This window comes from Alligator mississippiensis, chromosome 11 (assembly GCF_030867095.1).
Source record: "Alligator mississippiensis isolate rAllMis1 chromosome 11, rAllMis1, whole genome shotgun sequence".
In the NCBI taxonomy this organism is placed as follows: domain Eukaryota; kingdom Metazoa; phylum Chordata; order Crocodylia; family Alligatoridae; genus Alligator; species Alligator mississippiensis.
Genome location: NC_081834.1, coordinates 7,530,091 through 7,545,379, shown reverse-complemented (window position 1 = coordinate 7,545,379; position 15,289 = coordinate 7,530,091). Strand labels below are relative to the sequence as shown.

The 15,289-nt window shown below is 47.4% G+C and overlaps 1 protein-coding gene across 2 annotated transcripts in view; it reads right to left on the bottom strand.

Moving 5' to 3' along the window:
* Nucleotides 1–15,289, bottom strand: part of ADAMTS17 (ADAM metallopeptidase with thrombospondin type 1 motif 17) — a 261,444-nt gene that overhangs the window by 206,933 nt on the left and 39,222 nt on the right. For both annotated transcript variants that reach the window (XM_019477538.2, XM_019477539.2), the window contains exons 5-7: nt 10,916–10,999; nt 10,356–10,513; nt 4,079–4,122 (exon numbers count right to left, since the gene is read on the bottom strand). In XM_019477538.2, coding sequence (XP_019333083.1) covers nt 4,079–4,122; nt 10,356–10,513; nt 10,916–10,999 — 286 coding nt within the window. The remainder of the gene's footprint in view (nt 1–4,078; nt 4,123–10,355; nt 10,514–10,915; nt 11,000–15,289) is intronic.

The window sequence follows — 15,289 nt, the reverse complement described above, 5'->3', positions numbered from 1 at the left end:
TTTCAGCCATTATGTAACCTTCAGCACTACCTTGGCAGCTGGACCAAAAAAACTTGAACTCGGTTCCCCGAGCAATTGGTTTCGGTGAGGAGCCACTGCCAGAATACAAATACAAACCTCCTGCTGCTGCTTTCTCTCTCTGTGTCTGCATGGCAGGCAAGCCTTCCAGACAGGTTTTCCATTAGGGAGAGGAGGATTTGGATCTTTTCATGCATGAAGGAGGAATTCTCGTAGCTGCTTTAAACTGCACAGACCTCCTTGCAAGCACCTCCTTGGCCTGCTGCCTCCCGCCCATGGGAATTTTGCTTCCTTAACACCCAAAAAAGCAAAGAAATTAAGGAATGGCCACAAAATACCACTGTTATCAGCCATGCATTGTGCCCTTCTATTGCAGTACGTGTAGTATAATGGACTCTTTACATACTCCCTCTTTAAGCTGGTTGAGCAACGTTAGATTATGGACCTGGTTGCACCACAAAGGCAATATCGTTCACACTTCACATGTTAATTAAGCCACACAGTCTCCTGAGGCGTCTGCATTGAAGTCCGCATTTCACAGAGATACACTAAGGCATTCAGAAGTGAAGTGGTTTCTCAAGGCTCATAAACAGTACAACACTGCTACAGCCAGGAAGAAAAATAAGGAACCCAGACTCACTGCAATACAGACATCTTCTTCTTGCATTACAGCATTGGACAGGGTAAACTTTGGGTACAGGGAAAGGCAGCATGTCTGTCTCGGGCAAGGGTGATGGTGACAGGTGCACAAACATGTGGTGTGGATATTGTAATGGGAATGCATATGATATAAAAGCAATGGTGTGTTTTGGACGGTCAGGTGAGCCAGAGCGGCCACGGGACAGTTTTGGTAGAAGCACTGCTCCTCCACTCCGGGTCACTCAGCACCCCGTGCCCCTGCTCTCTGGCTTTGGTGGAAGATTGGATGCGGCTCCCCGGGTGAATAGCTCTGGCCACCCGTGGTATATGCCTTACTTTGGGTTTGATTTGGATCTTTACAACAGGTTAAACCAGAGGCTGCAGTTTAACCGTTCGCAGGCCACCTGCACGCTGCCAGTTGCACAGCCCCAATTTAAACATAAGCGCACTTTGATTAAAAATAAATAGAAAACCGTACTAAAAAACAGAAGCCCAAAGTGGTGCAGATATGATACATGTGTGTGTCTTGAAACAGAGAGTGGGGATATTTAGACCCAACTCCGTTTGCTATGCTTTCAAGGCACGTGATGGCAGCTACTAACGAGTCAACGTTTGCACATAATAATGGCCGATACCTTGCATTATTTCCTATTCCATCCAGAGGAGGGGAAGTGAGGAGCCTCTAGCATTACACTAGGGCAACTGCACACAAGCGTACTAACGTTACTATATTCTTCCTCTTCGCTGACTCCTGATGCATCGTCCTCATAAAAGACAAGAGAGCCAACTTCATTCCTGCTTGAACTCTGCTGATATCGCTGGAATATCTTGGAAGTGACTTTTGCCAAAGCCAAGAAACTATGGTTATTCCACTGCACCTCTGGTGAAGACAAGCAGAAGGAGCTTATATGAAACCACCCAAGTGTGATAAGCTTTTTGGTTAAGTTTAGTGAAAGAAAGAGCAAGACAGTAGGCTCTAGGTAACAGCTAACAGCATAAGTATAATCGAAGCAGAGAGGCCTGAATTTGCAGAGAGCCTGACACAATAGCTGGACAAGCTCTGAACAGTCTCATTCATTTCCCTGTCTTTAAATGTCTATGCAGTCACTTATTTCAGTGTTCTTCCTGCACATAAGAAAAGAGAGGATGTTTCCTCTTACGGAGACCTACACCGTTACCTGAAGTGCAGGGTGCACCCCTTGCTCTTTCACAGGACATGGAAGAGATGGGAATGAAGATGATTAAAAGCTTTTAACGCCACATGACAGTGCAAGAGGGGGAAAGGCTGGATTCACTTTCTTGAAGAGGTGCTCCAAAATGCTGGGAAACACTATGTTCAGAGGAGCAAGAAACAAGTGTGGTCTTTACCACACATTTTTCACTACCCCTCCACAAGAATCCCAGCCTTCGGTGGGCCACAGAATAAGCAGCTACATATACAATGCCAGGCCAGAAAGGAAGCATGACAAGGATACTTCCTTAGTCAGGCAATATATGGAAAGATCATTCCCATCCCCAAGTCCTCAACAATGCTGTCTTTAAATGGGGAAAGAGCATCGGACATAGTCAGCGTCTGTTAAGCGGTAGCATGTGTCTTCCATCAGCTTTATTTCTGCATAGAGATCACCGTGTACTGTACCACTGCCACATCCGGCCTCAGGTACACAGTTCAGACACTTCCTTTGTGGAAGCGTGTTTTCCATTGGAGCTGGAGAGAATAGGAGCATTGTGAAGAATTCCCCCTGGAAAGTTTGGACATGCAGTCCAGATCTTGTTAACATTCGAATGGAGAATGTATATATTTTGCAATGCTGTGTTTACTTCCTTTGTCTCCTACCATCACCCTGTGCACCACAGATAGGGAAGAATCTGTGCGCCATGATGTGACCATTGCAATGCACCCTCAGACCTCCTATTGCAGCATGTGTACAGCTCTCCCCCCCAAAAGCAAACCCTCAACAGCTATTTATCTCCTAGTACCCCGCTCAGTGCCTCCTCAGCTTGCAGAGGCTGAGCTCAGTTTGAGACCTACCGGTCACAACTCACTCGGGGCTCACTTGGAATGTAAAAACAGAGGCAGCCTGGCTTTGAAGCCGAGGCGTAATCATTCATACACTATTTACAGAGAGTAAATTGGAGTTATACCACCAAATGCAGCTCTCAGGGTGAGATGCGGGGCAGAGGAGTTGCAGTCCATCTAGATCAATGGGAGAACTGGGACGCAGGGACAGTCCACGTCCCAGACCCAGCATGCGGACTAGCTGTACCCCACTCATCTAGCCTGCACGCTGGAGAGGTTGAGCACCACTGGTCTGGATAGAAGAGAATAGTTAAAGTGCTGGTGTTAAGAGTTCCTGCCACTGGAAAACCAAAGCTAAGGTACGGGTAGGAGTGGTTAGGAAAAAACAGTCCTTTTGTTTGGCTTTACTTCAGTAATACCTTTCTCTAATATTAATCCTGATATATCTATTACTCAGGCTACAAAGAAACATCACATTTACCCTAGGGCACACCATTTTATCCTGGCACAAAGTGTGACCACTAAGACATCCATGTCCATCGCTCCGGGATAAATCCTAAAAAGATTCACAGGACAAGATGTACTAAGAGTTTATCCCAGGACATTGCAAAGCGCATCTGAGAGGTTGCCCTGCGGTTGCATCACTGAATCAACGGCAGAACAGTCAGCCGCTCACTAAACCCTGACTAGGAGGATGGCGTGTGCACACATCAATCCCACGATATTTCTGTTCTGGGACAAAGGAGCACAACTTGTTCAGGGACACATGCAACATCTGTCCCCAGCCTCGGGGACTTGGCAGGCCCTTCTGTATGTCAATGGAGGAAAACATCCTATGCATGGATAGAGATTAAACAAGAGAAACGGGGCTAGAAAAGATGAACACTTTTCTCCCCAAAGTCCAGCACTGGGTTCCTGCATGTATATATATAGCTGTATATAACTGCTACATATATTATATATATTATAATATATTATATATATTACTGTTATATAGCTGTATATAAGGCCCCGAGTGCAGACTGTGTCAGCTGTCAAACACCTGCTTCACACGAGGAGTCGCACAGCTAAAATCTTTTCACCGTGTGGAAAAATAACATGGTCACAGGTTTCAAAAACTCATTTCCCAAGTTGCAATCATCTGAACGCACCTGCTGGCTACTGCAAGATGAAAGGGCTATCGCATTCCTTCCTCAGCTTGAAGGCATCAAACCTTACACCGGGTTAATGACTACAGCAAGCTCGCAGAGCAGTCTATGCTCCCTGATTTGTATTTATACAACAGTTGTATTTGTAACACAAAAGCAGCATGAGAGCAAACCCAAGAACGAAAGATCAGCTGGAGAACCGAATCTCTGCAGCTGTGCTCCAAAATGAGCCCTTTCTCACGCAGAGACTTACCCACAGTGTCACAGGGTTCATCCTTGTGTACGCAGAAATCTGTCCTAAAAAGAAAACAGGAGACAAGTCAGGAGTATCCTCTGCTTGTAGACGTGATGCTAGAGAAAGCGGACAAATCAGTGGCGTATGGACCAGGCATTATGTCGAGGCTCTTTTACTGCCACGCAGTCCGCACAGATAACAGCGTGAACTACTCAGGCAAGATGACAGGCAGGTATTTGGATTTGTTCCACGTGTCATGGTCCAAATTCAAAACCAGGCTTCTTAAGATCGACTGTGTCAAGGAGAATTGCCACGTCACATCGAACATTTCAAGTTTCTGGGCATCAGTTCCTCGCAGGACCTGGGTCATTTACTTTCACCCCACGGCGTATTCAACAGGGGCAGACACACCGCAAGGCTGGAGCCTAACCTGAGACAGAAACCAGGGGACATCTAGGAGGATGAAATGGGACTGCATCTCGGAGAACAAGCTGGATCAGAATCACAATAAAATGGGCCCTGGCTTTCGGATGACCTCTTGTTGAATCCATTTCACCCTTTTAATCTACATAAATTATTCTTGTTCTCCTGAATTGGAAAGTAGGAAACAACCAGTGGGAACAGAAGTAAAGCAAGGGAGCTAAGGAAAAATCCAGGTACAAAGTAGGCTTCAACACCTTTGAAAGCTTTCTCCGTGTGCTCTTTGCTGGCTGAAAAGTGCTGGGGCTCTGCGGGAGCACTGCTTTTCCAAAGAGGAGCCAGGGAAATGCTATCAGACCTACAAGATGTGCCAGGGGTTCCTTCAATGTGAGAGGACCAGCGGGTTGTCACCGTTCCAGCTGCACTCTCAGCCCAAAGCAGGGGCGTGCAAGTCGTGCGGGTGGTTTGGGGGTGTGCAGTTATAAATAGAAAATCCTGCTGAGGGAGAAAGGGGGGAAAGCAGTCAATCCCATTTTTTGGAGGCATAATAAAAAGAGTTTGCTCCTGGAATGAAAATGTAAGAGTGGGATTTACAGAAGAAAATAGAAATGTTTAACTGTCCCTATAGATGTCCAAGTGTCCATGGGATCATTGGCCTCTTTTGAAAATGCTGGCTCAGGCGGGTTACAAAAAAAAAGGAATAAGTAGTAATCCATGTTAACAGTCAAAATGGATATTAAAAAAAAAAAAAGAACAATCAAGCTTATATTTCACAGCAAAAAAAAGATGGTACTGGCCATCAGAGGGTTAAAACGATCAGATGGACCCCAAGCAAATCAGAAGCAGCTCCTGGCCTGGCCAGGCCAAGGTTTTCATTTTTCTGAACCGTGTTGCCGTGTCTGACACCTTGGAGTTCAAACCTTTTCCAAAGAAGATGGATGACACTTGCTGCTGACTGAGCTGGCACGAAACCCCGCTGCCTGATTTCCCAGAGCTGGCCTGATGGAGGTTTATTTAAGGACTTATTGTGTTATATAAACTGATAAATCAAACAGATGCTTCTATTGTGACAACAGATAGCTGCACCATTAGGAGGTGGCAGGAGGCCACGTTTCGAAAAGCATCTCTCCTGAAAAGCTGGCTTGCTCAGCAAATAAAACAGCGCGGCGTTTTGCCTCTTGTACTCTGGGTTTCTGCGGGGAAAAGTGTGTGGTCGTTTCAGGCAAGTCCCAAGAGAAATTACCACCGGGTTACAAAACTCGGGGTCTCGGAAATAATCCCGCGCATTTTGCAGACCGAGATCCTTCTCTCTGGAGGCGCGCTAATCCCTTGGCTCTTAAAGTGGTCTGAGCTTTCTGGTTACAGGGTCCTGAAGAGCGAAGGGAAATCTAAGCAGTCTGTCTTCCACGCAGTGCCCTGCGACTGGGTCTGATAGCGAGAAGAACTAACCTGGCCCTTGAACTGCCCCCAAATAGACGGTCACAAAACCTCATCCTTCTGCTCAGAGACCTGCTATCAAAACGTCCTGCTTCAGGCCTTCCTGACCCCTTGTCAGGAAAAGTCCGAGGCCAAACAGGAAAAGCATGTCATCTCCGTAGTTGCAGCCAGTAAATTACCTTGCACCTGTAGGTTGCCAGCTCATGTGAGCTCCGAAAATTTGCAGCCAGCTGATCTCCTGGAAAACTTGACATGAGTTTTGTTGGCTCTCGGGCTGTTCCCAAGGGCAAGTGTTTCACCCTGTCACACAACCCACCCCCAAATAGCACTAGTAGGGTCCTTAGTGGTAGAGAGGCCACAACTGAAAGGACCTCAAGTCAGACCTGTTGACTCCTTGCATTGTAGAGCACCTTATAGACTACCTCAAGTCCATAAGTAGCATCTGACAAAGTAGCGTGAGCTTTCATAGCCTCTATCCTACTTTGTCAGATGCTACTTATGGACTTGCAGAGAGCAGGGGGACTCGGTAGAAAGTAACACGGTAAAGGGAAAGGGGGAGGAACGGAGGGGCACTGCTGAGAGCAGTAAAGATGGGTTGGAAATCAGAAGGGACCAACAAGGCGGTTAACCCCCTGAGGTTACAGCGATCGTAGCGTTTGCCGTCACCTGCAAAGTAAGCAGCTAGGCAGAAGATGTGATGCGGCTAACCACCTCTCTCTGCCCCAACCTCTTCTGTTGATGGAGCTGTTGCAGACCTGATAAGCATAAAGAAAAAGCCCCAACCTGAATGATCCTGTCTAAGATGCAAGAAAGATACATGTTCTAATGTGGATTATGTATGCAAAGGCCTCTTTGTGACCACATGCAACTACAATAACACAGGCTGAAAATAATGCCCTCCCTCCATCAATTGAAATGCCTCCTTTGCCCCCAGAGACCTGCAGACATTTGGATCCAGACTCTGGTATGAACTCAGCAGATTCTACCTTGGAGGACATATTAGTATCACATGCAAATAGCCCAGCTATTGTAAGGTACAAATTCCCTTTCATTTCTGACCTTTAACTGAACGAAGAGGAACTAGCCTCAGCCGTTCTGTTGCATGCTGACACAAAGAGCTATTTGTTAAGGAAAATAAAGAAATAGGAAAAAAACCTAACAAGGTCAAGTGACCAGAGCCCGGAAAAAGGGGCCAAACCTTCCTCCAAAAAACATGCTCCCAGCACACACAGCTTAGGAAAAATGCATAAGCTCATGCAACTGTATTTTAAGCATGAGACCCTTCGGCAAGAAAGGGCCCCAGTAGGATGGGCAGAGCAACTCAGAAATGCCCTAGTGGGCCACCGTTTTCCCTTTCCAGTACCTGACAAGTATTGTTGAATGGCTGAAACTTTAGTGGCCAAGTTGGTAAAAGAGGGAAAAAGTGGTATGACTGCAAAATGGCCCGAGTCTCCAGCACACCAAAGCTGTGCGTGGGCATGCAATGATGCACATTCCCCTTGTTGGCTACATCGGCATCATTTGTCGGCATTAAACCACAACGCAGGCAGAGGAAAGTGGAAAGGCCTGCAACTGGAAGTGATCCACTGACCCATGGGACAAGGAAGACACTAATCCTTGGTGAATAAGACCCCCAAACTCTACTTCTCTGGATTCCACAGAGAACAAATTCTCCCACCTGACTGCAACCACATGGCAGACAGCAGCTAAAGCAGCTTATGCTGCTCTCATGGGAGGAGCTGATAACCAGCAAGGATGTCCCCAAAACAAAACAGGCATGTTCTGGATGAATGGTTGGTGGATCTCCACAATGCACAGGCATCTGAGGACCTGGGGGACTGGAGCGATGCGCTGGGGACCTCTGCAAAATGCCTAAAAGCTTCAGGGAGCCCCCTAGGAGCAAAGAAACACGAAGGGTGCATCTACACCGTTGAAAAACTGCATGAGGCAGCCTCACCGAGAAGCAGCATGTGCCCCTTCCACAGATGTTACCCTACATGGAAGCAATGCAGGTGCCCTTGATGCACTGGCAGCATTTGGGGCCAACAAGCACGTACAAATCTGGGAGCTGGCAACGTGCACCCAGCTATTGTACATCCTCTGTTGTGAGCACAGAGCAGGTATGCTACTTCACCGTGCTACTCCCTGACTAGCATGGCTCTTTGACAATACTGACATGTCCAGGGGGGCTAACTTGGGCTCCATAACAGGCTCTGCAAACAGAGGTTATTTCTATTGACCATTACAATAGGATCGGTATCATAGATTCATAGATGTTAGTGTTGGAAGGGACCTCAATAGATCATCGAGTCCGGCCCCCTGCATAGGCAGGAAAGAGTGCTGGGTCTAGATGACCCCAGCTAGATGCATATCGAAATTATCCTGCAGATGCTTCGGCTGTGGAGCCCTGCACTTTGAGAGGGATGTTGGAAACTGGACAAACAGGAGGGCAAGGGACAAACACGCTGAGTAGAGAATTCACATGGCAGTAACTCAAACCCACCCCGGTGTCTCAGGTGTCCCCATTAGTTACAGGACCAGTACATGCCCCTCTAGGGACGTGAACAGCATCCTCCTTGCTCAGAGCCTGAATTAAGTGCATACCCCTTATCCAACACCTTCAATGGAGGCATTTGCTTTTGTGCATAGGGAAAATCACCTATTTCCTGCCTCACCAAGCAAAGGTGATCTTTCCAGAAGCAAAATGTCCAGGGACGCCACGCGTGAACACAGCCAGCAGGCTGGAACAGGAGAGCTCTTTTCTGAGGCTGACCCTAAAGGGTCTGTTTCTAGTCCTCAAAGCAGCTGCAGCTGCTGAAAATCCAGCTTCTGCTTTTTCTGGCTTGGCTGCTTCTGCTGGACATGCTGCTGCTTCCATATCCTCCGCGGCTGGTCCATCTGTACAGGCTGGGGAAGATCCAGGGACACACACACACACTTCCAAAGCCAAGAGAAGAAAACCTAATTTCCCTGCCACAGGAATCAGGACAGCCGGGCCAGGAGGCTTCCAAGCAACACAGCGTCCTTTATGCAGCAGGAGCAGGGCCGGGCTAGAACTGCAGGGAAGTGGATGCGGACGGGGAGGGGGTAGCCTGCAATCACACCCCGCTGGCCTATCACGCTGGATGTGCGGTTCTTCTGCAGAACAGCAGTGGTCCTGGGCCCAGTTTTTTCCCCCAAGTTAGCTGCTCTTCAAGCCTATTAGCTAAACTAACAGCAGCTGCAGCTCTCCAGCTCCTCCGACTGCAAAACCTTTTCAGCCATCCCTGCAGGTTTGAGTGACTGGCTCCAGTTGGTTCAGGACGACATGGAAAATTTCATTTCATCAGCTGCAGGGAGAGAGAGCGGCGGGCATGCTCCCCGTGCCCCCACCCCAGCACTTAAAACCTCACTAGGAAAGATTCTGCACGCTTCACATATCACGGGGATGAAAGGACTGGGGGTGAAAATCGGCGCAACTGAACGCCCAGATGAGAGTTTTAAACAAAAAAAGAAAGCCTTGTTTATCTAGGCCTGGATCCAAGAAAGCTCATGCTTAACTATAAGCAGGAGCTACTGACCTCAAAGGGATGGCTTCCCCCGCTTCGGAGTCAAGCATGTACTTAAATGCTTTGCTGGACTGGGGCCTTGGTGGCTGCATTGGAAGCTGAGCAAATAGGCAGGTCCTCCACTCCAAAGGAAAGTACCTAACTCTGTTAGCCCACTGCCCTAGCGGCTGCCTACGTACCCTATAGTCCGATGCTGCTGAACACCCACCAGCATCCCAGTGTGGTTGGAAATGAGGAACCAAATCAATGTGCCAGCAGAAAAGACCAAATTAAAATCACAAGTAGCCGTATTTTATAAAATGGCTGAAGGTGTAGAAACAGATTCACGTCTATCCACATTACTGACAGGACAAACGTGCAAGAACGGATCGTGATGTTGATGACAACACTGCGGCACAGGAGCGTTTTGTCCAGCGGGCCGATGCTGGTCACACCCCTTTGCATTGGCACGCTCCGAACTTCACCCTGATGGGGTGCATCTGATCCGACAAAGGGTCGCAAAGAGTGAGCTTGGAAGATGGGCGTTTTACACAGAGGGGCAGGGCAAGTCCTAGCGGTGTCCTAGGACCCGGGTGGGTCAAGGTCAGAGCTGGTTTTAAGAGCACAATCCACAAGCTGGCTCTTCCCCTGCTGTTGAACTGCTCTGGGTCAGGAAGAGCATTTAGCCAAGCAACGTGCCAACAGAAGAGATGCTTTGCTTGCCACTGAAAGACTGGAAATCCAAACAAAATGAAGACAAGTCACTTCTGTTCAGATCCACCTTACCCACTCAGCCCACAGACTGGCACGAATGAGGGGCAAAAGGTAGAAACCAGATCTCAGAATTATTTGCCTGTCAAATAGTCTGCCATCCCCACCAAAAGACACCAGTGAAGCCGATTTTTCTGTACCTGGTAACGAAGACGGCAGCATCCACAGGTGGGGTGTCATCCCTGGCGCCAGGAACCTGATTATTACCAAGATACTTGGCTCCACCGTATTCTTCATTTTGCCAGTGGCAAAAGCTCTCCAGCGACCTCTCTCCATGGTGCCCAATGGACAGTTTTGCCTTTCATAAGCAAAAGGGAATACAAAGAAACAAGGAGTTGGTCAGACCAGGAGCTGCACCAGTGTTTATGAAGCAGAGGACATCGGGTAAGAAAGATAAGGTTCAGAGTTATACTTATGAGTGTCATGAATACATGAAGCAACTCAAGTCAACAGGTCAGATATCAGCTGGGGTTGAGCCTGTGACTTCCAGCTAAGACCTCCACCCCTTCGGCCTTGCAATTCATTCCATTAGGTAGCAGCAACTGCAAGTTTCCGCAGGAATCCCACGCTCAGAAGGCTTACAGGATCAGGAATTAAACCTCCAAAAACATATCCTAGAGTCCAACAGCGTTATAACAGGAATCCCACGCCAGGGTTAGCAATGGTTATACCAGCAGCGTAAAAACGGGTCAGGACTTACTGGACGGTTTCGAAGGAGGACTAGCTTTGTCACCCGAATGCTGACTTTAATTCCAAGACTCTGATGTTGAAACATGTTGTACACCTGTCAAGAGGCAACACACAACACGCTCAGGCTGTTGAAAGTTAACCATGACAAGAGAATAAGCATGACCAAAAAGAGCTCTCTCCCATGCTGGAAACAACCTACTGAAAAGAAAAAGTTGGCTCAAAACTAAACACACGCACCGGATTACTGAACTCAAGAAAATCAAGAATTATAGAAGAAGCCAGTGTGGGAATCCTATAATGTATCCCTTGGGGTACACGGGACAAGAGGACGCTCATAAAGCTTGCAATTAAATAATTTATTTTGCAAAAATCTTGTTGGTCTAATAAAAGATATCATCACTACTATGAGTCCTGATACAAATCAAATATATTTCCCCAGTGCATTTAGCTTCCTCACACTGAAGAAATTCTCCTTTCAGACACCCCACCTCCCAGCAATGTATACCATTTGGGAGCAGATCCACAAAGGAAGACAGACACGTGTTTTTTGGGGGGTTTTTTTAAAAGGAAAAAAAGAACAGAATTAGTAAAATGCCCTTTAAGAAGGGTAGCCCAGGGAAACGGTCTGCTGGAGAAAAAAAGGAAAGGAAAAATATTCCAAACCAACATGAAATGTAACCTAGAGTTTCAGGAACACAGACACACATCAGCAAATAGCTAGAAGCAGCTCTGCAGCATTTAAACCTCAGTGCTATCTGCCTGCAAGATGAAATGATGCTGTGTTTCAGACTTCAGGAAACAGACTGGAAAAGCAATTTCCCCCATGTTATTTTCATATCTTATATAAGTGATTAGTAATAGGGCAGCATGTAATGACACCAGTCTCAGGAAACACAAAAACAGGGCCAGAAACTACCTCCTTGCTATCTGGATTTCACACTGCAGCTCAGCTCACCTCATCTGAGAGGTCAGCACACTGAACACTGCCCCATCTCAGCACTGCTTTCCACCCTTTTCGCCACTCCCTCGGCCCTCTTTACTGCATCACAGAAGGTGGATGGGAAGAGCTCTTTTAGAAGCATTAAAAGGACCTCAGGATAGCTTTGGCACAAATGCTGCCCTCCTTACTTCAGCAAAACAAAAGAAGAAGAAAAAAAAAATCAAAGCCACTTTAGAGTTCATTTCGTTCAGACACCAAGATTTCAACCGGTGTGAGCCAGGGTCATTGCACAGGGCTCATCTGGCTGTCAGTACTACACAGGTTACATACAGTCATTGAAAACAGGGTCCTTTCTTTCCCTGCTGTGAGCTCAACACCTGAATTTGTTCTCAAGAGATGTTGCTTGCAAAGCCTGCCGTTTCCCAGAGCACGGTAGCACTCATGCACATGCTTCGCTGAAGTATGCTCTCAAGTGCTTGGCTGAACAGGGATGGGGTTAAGCACAAGCTTAAGTGCTTTCCTCAATCGAGGCACGGGCGGGGAGCCAGGAGGCACGGAGCCCTAATCCCGGTTAGGCCCACCGACCTCCTGCAGGACCTTGGTAAATCACTGGCCTTCTCTACCGCTCCACTTACCCATGTGTGCAACTGCTGGCACTGCTGGGTTACCCCCCAGAGAGGTCTTGGGGATCTCTTAACACTTGAAAATGCAAAGCAAGTGCAGCGTATGAATAACCCTGCAATTCAACAAACAAAATATTCATCTGCCCCGGGCTGCCTGTCATGCGGCCCTTGTGGGCTTGCCAAAACTCAGCAAGCGGCCCTCCGCCCAAAATGATTGCCCGCCCCTGCACTAGCTCCTAGCCTGTGCTGCATCCTTCAAGCCTTCTTCCTCCAAAGCAGCCAGGTGCTTCTATCTGGATATTGCTAACGTAGCCACTCACAACACGTGTTAGGAAAGAAAGTTTTTTCTTCCTCACCCTCGAGCTTTCCGAAGCAGAAAGAGCCTCCATCAACACTGGAGTCCAAATCAATTTTTTTAAACACATAGCGCTGGAGAGGATTAAAAATTAGGCAGCTTGTTCTAGTGAGGTCAAGCTGACTCCCTTTAAGTGCAAATAGTGTCCCATGGTGTGTACATTTTACACCCTGCAACCTGCCTCATGCCACTGGATGTTATACTAATGCTCTCTACTAACAACAGGACGCCAATTATACTTGCCAATTATACTTAAATTATGTGTTGGAAGCAGGTGACCATTTTGCTAACCTGCCAGAAGATCATTCGCCTAATTTTGCGGGTTCGGCAATGGTGCAACAGCCATGTGTTCATTCTTGGCTGCTAACACTTTGACTTTGAGGCCACATCGCTGAGTAGATGGTTTATTGTTAGCAAAAATCAAAGCAGCACAGTTACCGGAGTCCATGAATTGTAGTAAACCACTTAATAATGAAGCTTCATCTACATTTCTCAGAGAAATATTTACAGGTACCAAAGGGACCTAGTTCATACAACTCCGCTACTGATCCTCAGTTTCTTGCCATAGTTAAACCTGTATCAAGGGCATTGACACCAGGGCTTCAGGAGCTATTAGCAGAAGCGCAGGAGAATGCAAAACACATGATACTTAGACACAGTCTTTTTCCATTAGACAGGTTCAAGAGTGGACAGATAGTACCTCCAAATGCGCTTGCTACCATTTGCTCCCCAGCTGTTAGCAAGAGCCGCGAGCAGAAGGCACGCTGTAAAGGCCTGATAGCTGGTGGGACCGGGAGCGGTTCAGCATCACTCATAGTAGGTTTCCTGTTGTATATCGTCTCTAACGTCTGCAGACAAGTTCATGGGAAAAGAGAACCGTAAATGTGCCTACAGCTTGGTTTTACTTTATAGAGCCCAGAAGTCTGGGAGGAGGTTTACAGAAGACATCAAATGACCGCATTTGTCCAAAGAGCTGATGGCTGAGATTAGTTAAGACTCAACCCACGCTGGGAAGAATGAGACAGACAGGGACAGGACTTTTCCATCTGCCCTCTCCTGAAGAGCCAGGCTGTTCCACATTTTTCACCAGTCAAATGAGTATTGGGGTGGATACATGAAGTCACCAGTCAGATTCCTTCAGGGATGTCTGGCTGCAGAAATTCATACAAATCCATGCCTTACGGCGCAGCAGCACTGCCTGCGTGTGAATGATCGGGAGTTCATACCTCCGGGAATGGCATTCTGCTTTCCCCAACGCCCGCAGGGAGGTGACAGCAGCTTTCTCTAGTTCTTCAAAATATTCTTCTGCCAAAATCAAAATAGTCTTTCTTCTTCCACATCTTCTCTCACCTGTACTACTTGTGAACCCCAAAGCAGTGCGATGGAGTTCAGATCCTGCCTCTGCCATATCGAAGCTCCTTGCACGCCAAGCTGCTGCAAGGACACCGACCCGCCATTCGGTTCCAGTGAAGTGGAGCGGACTGTCCCTCGTGCTCCTCTCGTGACATGTCACCTAGTGGGACATCAACCAGCAAAGAGACCTCGGACTTGTGAGCGCTGGATGCAAAAATAAACTCTAAACTTTTAACGGATAGGTCCCTGAACCCAAGAGAAAGAGCAGGCCTGCCTCTAATAGAGCATCTAGCGAAAGCAAGGCAGGAAGAACCAGGATAACACTTACAGACCGGCTGAAGACAGCTGTTGTGATGTTGAGGTGATATAGTGCATGACTCCAATTCTACCAGGTAGCACCATGACTATCTCAGGATAGGAATCAAATGCTGAAGGAGTTGTACACCATGCATAGAGACTCTCTTCCCTGCATCACTGAGCCCCGTCAGCTCAGATTACCAAGGCAGCATGTCATGCCAGCCAAATGTCTGAATGCTCCTGGCAGATTCTTATTTATAAGTAGGATTTGCCCACTCACTGAACCCTAAAGTCTTATAAAGTTGGTCTCCAAGGCACAGAAGCAGCCCGAATGCATTTCCCTTGGGCTGCTATACCTTAAGGCAACACCCTAAGGCATGTCCCACTTAATGGATGTGGCAAAACCAACCAACGCTCTGTGATGCAAAGCATGCTCAGGGCAACCCTGGAAGCAGCTGGATTGCTTGCTTTTCCTCCAAAACTTTAGATAAATTCTATGGAAATCTTCACAGCACTACGAATAGTGGAAGCATCTATCCTTGCTTAGAGAAAACTAAGCAATAGCTAGAATAGGGCAAGAGCCAGTCCCAAATCATAGTGACATTTCTTTTGGCTGTTAAGTCTTGGAGTTGGACCAGGTCCCAAATGAGAATGCTGTGAAAAATGGCACCTATTTCCTTGTCACACTTCACATATCCAGTCTCAAGCAGCTTTAGCCAAATACTCATTATCATGAGTTAAATATAGGTAGTGCACAGTGACCTTGGTGGCACAGGAGGCAGCCAACATGCACTTAACTTACCCTGTGCTCTAATG